At 41.0% G+C, this 6,682-nt stretch overlaps 1 protein-coding gene across 1 annotated transcript; it reads right to left on the bottom strand.

The window, feature by feature from the left end:
- Window positions 1-806: 806 nt before the first annotated feature.
- On the bottom strand, window positions 807-6,564 carry LOC308322458 (glucosamine-6-phosphate deaminase 1). The gene is made up of 7 exons (XM_080773734.1): window positions 6,447-6,564; window positions 6,049-6,207; window positions 5,562-5,663; window positions 5,277-5,459; window positions 4,789-4,973; window positions 2,534-2,708; window positions 807-1,459 (listed from the first exon to the last, which is right to left on the bottom strand). Exons 2-7 carry the CDS (start codon window positions 6,170-6,172, stop codon window positions 1,398-1,400), a joined length of 831 nt encoding a protein of 276 aa, XP_080629860.1. The 5' UTR covers window positions 6,173-6,207; window positions 6,447-6,564; the 3' UTR covers window positions 807-1,397.
- Window positions 6,565-6,682: the final 118 nt, after the last annotated feature.

Below are 6,682 nucleotides of genomic sequence, written 5' to 3' on the forward strand. Positions count from 1 at the left end.
AGTCAATACGCTCAGCGTTACACCAAAACTAGTGACCAATCGAACTCAATTGAATCCATGGGTCGCCTAATTACCAAAATGTTAAATGCCTGACTGTAAAGCTGAAGCATACAGAATGAGAATGTTATCAGTTTCCATCAACAGCCATCAAGATTTATAATTATCAATTAATTAATTATCATGTGGACAGTGTCACAGTGGCCGTATTCCGGACCGTAACTGAAGTAGCTGAAGCTCATAGACCGTAAAAAAGACAGATCCACAGTGAGTCACACTATTGTATAGGTCACACATATCAGTGTAGCGCATGTTTCCCTGTCGTTATGGTCGTTCCATGTCATGTGACACAAGAAGAAAACAGACAGCATGAAGCAAAGCGAGAGAAGCACCCGTTCTCCAGTGGTGGAATTAGTACTACTGTAATCCGACATTTTTTTTTAATTTAAATTAAAAGTGAAAGTAGACATACCGGTGTAGTGTGTTACAACTGTAAACGTGCAGTATTATGATCAAAATAGACTTAAAACACCAAAATTAAAACTATTATAAAGAATAAAGCAGCATTGGTCTATTTCATAATGTTACTTTATAATATAACATAAATAGGGCCTACATATATAATTATACAATAGTCTTTATTACATAATTATTGATCAGGAGGGACTTCACCCATTTTCAAATGATCTTAATAGACATTAAAGCCTAATGTATTTATTATATTTCATATTGTTAATCTAAATCTGCAAAGTAACTGAAGCAAAGGTATCAAATACAGAAAGTCATTGTACTTCCGTAAAATATTGCACAAATGTACTAAGTTTCCACCGCTGCCATTCTCAAGCAATACACTAGTACAGTAGTACTTAGAAAAGTGGAAATTAAATCATGTTTTATTAAAAGGATTACAAAGAAAGACAATACAAATGTCAAGGACCCCTGTAATGCCCGCTCATCAGTCATTAGATTTCGCTTCTGTCAGCTAACGATTAGTCTCGCGTAGTCACATAACTATTTCACAATATCTGTATAGTCTGGAACTACACCTCCTGAAATCGGAGTAATCCGTTTGTCATTTCAGTTTTATTTTTTATTTCCAAATTTATATTAGGATAAATTTGTACGGCTGTAAAGACAAAACGGAAGTGGGGAGGAGGCTTCACTTCCGCTTCATACTTTACTCATGATCAGAGCTTCCGCGCTCCAGACTGTATGACGGAAGCATTTGAAAATTGCGAGAGGCACAGTCTGGCCACGCGAGACTAGCTAACGATTAGTTCTGTTGTTCACACTGTAGAAAACAAACATAATGTTCAAGCGTGGCTCATTTTCCCTTAACGAGGTTTCTCCACCAGGAGACAAAGGAATCAACTGAAGTTCAAGATGAAAGCGGACATCTTTCAATTCTTCTTGCCCATGCAGGGCAGTGGGTCCACCAGCTTGTTGTGTACATGCATCATACCTGAACAAAACAATCAGACAAACCAGCGTCAACACAGGAATGCTGTGAACAGTGGAAAAACCTCAATGTTCCTTTAATGACATGACCCTATTCTGCGATGAATATCCTCTGCAAAAATAGCAGATCTACAAGCTCACAGTGCGGTGCAACGGCATGTATTACAAGCTTGTAGTTTGGCAATGTTTGTGTGACAATCTCACACTGTGGATTTTACTATGGATATCATTATCATTGTATTATTAATACAAAGGATATCTTGAAAGCTGGAAAGGAAAGCAGGCAGACATCCTCTGGATGCTTTCTTAAGCAGTCGGTTCTCAGCAAAAGAAGACTTTTGGGATGGGTAGGAAGTTAGGAACCAGACTATGGTGGGAAAATGGCAGCACTCCGAAGATGGTATCCGTCCGAGTGGAATAGTAAGAGTGGCGACACGCTTTGAACTTGCCGCAAAGCGGGTGCCTATGGGCTATAGTTCCAAACATTGGAACTATCCCATTGAGATAGAATGAGCACTTCCGCATTCCATGAGTGAGTCAATGCAAGTGTCATCACTCTCATACTATTCCACTCGGGTATCCGTTTCCCTGATAATGATGTACTCTATGATTGTCATGTGACTAAAAGCTTCAGTATCTGTGATATTGTCAACTGATTGTTGATTGATTGATTCATTGTAAGCAAGGGCATGTAACCTACAAAAGAGGGCTGTGAACTTCCTCCGTTTACCTTTGAATCTGCTCTGGTGGCCGAAAAATGTTAGCCTAAAATAAAGAGAATGCATGACCGAGCCTTTGTCCTGCATCCGTTATTTTGGAGTGCCGCCATTTTCCCACCGTAGTGCAGTTCCTTTCTTCAGTGTATCTCCTAATCATCATTAGTATCCTAATCCAGATATAGCTTCATATATCTTTTACTTTCAATCTTGCACATCATTCAATCATGATAGTTTATTATTCCCGTTTACGTGGCGATGATCTGGGGCATAAACAGAACTGGAGGCAGCCTTGAGCGGCCTGGCACGACCATAAAACAATGATTGAATGAGTCATGGAGTCTTTAATGACCCAGCCTCACCCTTAAAGTACTTCACAGTTTTGACACGCAGCTCCAGAGTGGCGTCCTCGTCACAGACGAACACCGTCTGCGGGTGCTGCTGGAACGCAGACACCGTCCACATGTGATTGACGCCCTCCTCGATGGCCTTATAAAGAGCAAAGGACTTGTGTGCTCCGGTGATCAGGATCATGACCTGGAGGAGAGAATGAATGTAATTCGTAATATAATAAGCTCAGTCAGTGTAATCATCTTTGGACCACAAGGTTATGGGTTCAATCCTGGACCCCGCCAGTGTAGGAGTAGCACGGCTTGGGTGCGGCAAGTCGTGCGGCAACTACTGGTAACTGATGCTAGGTGTTGCACTACATCTCAGCAAGGAGTCTAGCACATTGAAATCGGGATAGACTCCAACGTTCTCTTCTGATACAGAAAATAGCCTCTCACACTCTACTTACTTACATAATAATAAAGTCACAGATACATAGGCAAGCAATACCTGTATGTATCAAGAGCCATTCTACCAGACTATGGAGACATTTCCACCTGTCAAGGCCGTTGACACAAGCTCCCACAAGCTTGTGTCAACAGCACTACAGTCACATTATGGCATTTGTTATGTATATATGACCTTGAATACACGTTTATATCTGCTGCTAAATGCGTCATCTATATTTGCACAATAGACTGACATTCTACCTAAATTATATTTCTATTTTGACCAGGTTATCTTTCACATTGTCGTGTTACCTGGCTGTTAGACAATTCAGTCAAGCTGCAAAGCAGTGGGAGCATTTACAAAAAAAAGTTAATAATAAATATGTCTGTGTTTTAATTGTTGTTGGGTACATTTTCATGTACTGTATGTGGAATTGCTCGTCTGCATTTAACCCATCCTGACTATTAGGAGCAGTGGGTAAATGCTGTAAATACTACTATATGTTAAAAAAAAGAACCATAAAATGTTTTCAATTGCAGAAATTGCCTCAATCAGGTTAATAAAATAACATACCATTATCAATGAACACCAAGAATGCAGCTTTTCAACTCTTTTCATATCAAGTAATGTAATGTTTAACAATAATGTAACTCTTGAGAGTTAATAAGGGTCCATTTGGTTACTAACTCTCCATCTTTTAGATGAGGACCACCTGGAACCCCCTCAAGGACCACTGGTTGAAAACCATTGGTTTAAAACAGAAAAGTGTTGAGCCAATTGATTGCCATGGCAACCCCTGAGCTTGTAGATTGGCTATTTCCTGACATTTTTTAATCTCGTCCATGTTGTGGACTGATGTGCTTTTTGGCAATTGTCTGAAAGTGCCGTGACACTAAAACTAGTCTAAACCAAACTAAAAGCCTTTTCACAAAACTAAACTGAAAGCAAAAAGTCAGAATGAAATAAAAATAAAAACTAACTAATAATAAACTATAATAACCTGGAGCACTGGGTATGGGAAGAAACACACGTTTCGGAAGCTGAACAAAAATAGGTTTTACCCTTATGTACCTGTACACAAGATGTGACAATAAAGCACAACCTTGAACGTGCCCCAGTGTGTTCAAACCCAGAGCAGTGCGAACTACTCAGCAACAGTACGTCCCAGTACTGAGACTGTTTGTCAGGTGAAACCTGACATACAACAGCATAGATATTAAAAATATATAGATGCCTCATTGGCCGCTGCAGTTTGTTGGAGTCAAGCGGAATCTTGAAGGCACGCGCCTCTGATTGGCCCCTTCCATTCTTCCGTTTTGCTTCCGCTATGCTTCGCAAGGAATCTCGGCAAAGCTTGCCAATGCAATCACGCATCGCCATCGCCTCCCGTTGCCTCCATGTTGCCTTCCGTTGAGATACAGACGCCCCAGAGCCTGTTGTACATAGACCTTTAAATGTCTATGTTTTTATTGGCGACCTAGGACTGCACCCTAAACCAATGGGAGTCTGACCCCATACTGCCTAAGCCAATGGGAGTCTGAACCACTCGTGAAGCCAATCGCGTAGTAGCAACCTAGTCATGACTGGCTGTCTCCTAAGACCTAAGCTATGACACGCACACCTCGGAAGTCTCTCCACCCAGTTATGAGCCAACTGTAGAGAAGGAAAGCCATAACAAATAACACAGTGATTTAACCAAAAAAAAAAAAGAACGTTGCAAACGAACGAAAGCAATTCATGAATGTGACAAATGTACCTTTCATGCAGAGAATGAGGAACAGGAAATAAATAACAAAAAGGAGTGCACATGAATGGGTTTCAAATCTAATCTCCTGACCTCTTTGGCATCCATGACTGTGCCCACGCCTACAGTCAGTGCCATGGTGGGCACCTTGGAGAGGTTGTCATCAAAGAAGCGAGCATTAGCCATGATGGTGTCTTTGGCCAACGTCTTCACCCTGGTCCTGGAGACCAGACTGGAGCCCGGCTCATTAAAGGCGATGTGTCCATCTGGCCCGATACCTGCCATGGAAGTATACATAATGTGCGTATTATATCATCGCAGGCGGGCAGAAACCTCCTATCTCCATATTCTAACTTTTTGCGTTTTCTAGTAAATTAACATCCTGTCTACTTGATCCAACTACAGCGTCACACAAAAGCAGCATAAGTAAAGCGACGCGTTTGTGAGCTTGTCGATCTGCTATTTTTAAATTAGTTTAGGACATATAAGGTTTCCGCCCAACAGACAATTATTTATAATAATTGTGTTAACTTATACGATTGGTTAATACTTCATATGATCGAACCATTTGACCTCCTCACCGCCAACGAAGAGTTCAATTCCTCCAGCAGCTGTTATCTTCTCCTCGAAGGCTTCACACTCTACTTGAAGATCAGGAGCATTGCCGTCCAGGATGTGGGTATTTTCTGCTTTTATGTCAATGTGCTTAAAGAAGTTGTTCCACATGAAGGAATGGTAGCTTTCTGGGTGATCCCTGGGAAGTCCTATGTAATTTTACCACAAAGTGTTACAAAAGTCACACTTCACATGTTTCCATTTCAGAACTAAAATGATTTATGCCTTGAAAATGGTCAGTCAGTACATACCTACGTACTCATCCATGTTGAAGGTTTTTACATACTGGAAAGAGATATCTCCGTTTTTGAAATACTCTATGAGTTTCTTGTAACAACCCAGAGGAGTGCTTCCTACAGAGCATAATATACACATTATGTGAATACAGAGAATAAACATATTGATGTATTTTTATTAATAATTTGTATTATTATATAACAATTACACTAGAAGAAAAATAAAATGAAGTGGGAACAGAGTGACAGAGAAATGCAAATCCATGTCAAAGTGCAGGCCTATTCTTCAAAAATCTAAATTTCAAAATTTTCACCAACACATGATGTTGTGCAATTTCCCCAGTTTCTGCCCAAATATCCCCAAGTAGCCCTAGTAGGTCAGTTCTCCTTCAAATAGTGCCCAGTCTGGCAGTCTTCCCAATAAATAAAAAGGTGCCCATGCCCATTTCAAGTGCCTTCTGCATACTAGACACTAAATAGAAAATATGCAAAATCTGCTTACCAGTGGGAAGTCCCAAAGTAAAGTATCTTTCTGGTCCAGGACTGAACTTTAAAATCTTATTTCTAATGTACTTGGCAGCCCACTCGCTCGCCTGGTCGTAGTCGTTTAGGATGATGAGCTTCATGGTCCCTCAAGAACAGCAACTGTGTCTGTTAGGAGCTGGAACAAATGAATCAAAGCAACACACCGAAACGAGACTTTAGACTCATAAAGAACATTGATCAACACCATGATGATCCAACAGGGAGGAGCGAATTAAGGGGAATATAAAAAGGGTGTCGGAAGGAATACAACTATTGTAACTATTGCAGTGTAAAATGTTGATTGCTGTGGAAAAGTTGTTATACATTAAAAGTGAATATGATGAATTGCAGTGCATCTCTACGGCAGTAGCCTACCTGCTGTTTATCCAACGCTGTGCCTCTTGAATGTGCTCCGAAAAAAGCAGCACGGAAGAACCAGATCAAGTCATATGACTGGAGTCGGATGCAAAACAACGCTCATTCGGAGGATTCCGGAGGGAGGCGGGCCAAACGCCTTCCTTCCTTGAGGTGAATCACTGGTTCTCAAGGTGGGGCCCGGGGACCCCCACATGGCAGGTTCCAATTTACTGTTCAGAGCTCAGATCCCGTCT

This window comes from Protomyctophum bolini, assembly GCF_963924005.1.
Source record: "Protomyctophum bolini genome assembly, chromosome: 10".
Lineage (NCBI taxonomy): Eukaryota > Metazoa > Chordata > Actinopteri > Myctophiformes > Myctophidae > Protomyctophum > Protomyctophum bolini.

Bases quoted from the DNA above. Each gene is read 5' to 3' on its own strand.
- LOC308322458 (XM_080773734.1), bottom strand. From the start codon at position 6,172: ATGAAGCTCATCATCCTAAACGACTACGACCAGGCGAGCGAGTGGGCT. The intron at 4,974-5,276 runs GTGAGGAGGTCA...CTTCCATGGCAG, and splicing joins AATTGAACTCTTCGTTGGCG to GTATCGGGCCAGATGGACAC. The intron at 2,709-4,788 runs GTCAGGAGATTA...TCTCTCCTCCAG, and splicing joins CAGTCATGGATGCCAAAGAG to GTCATGATCCTGATCACCGG.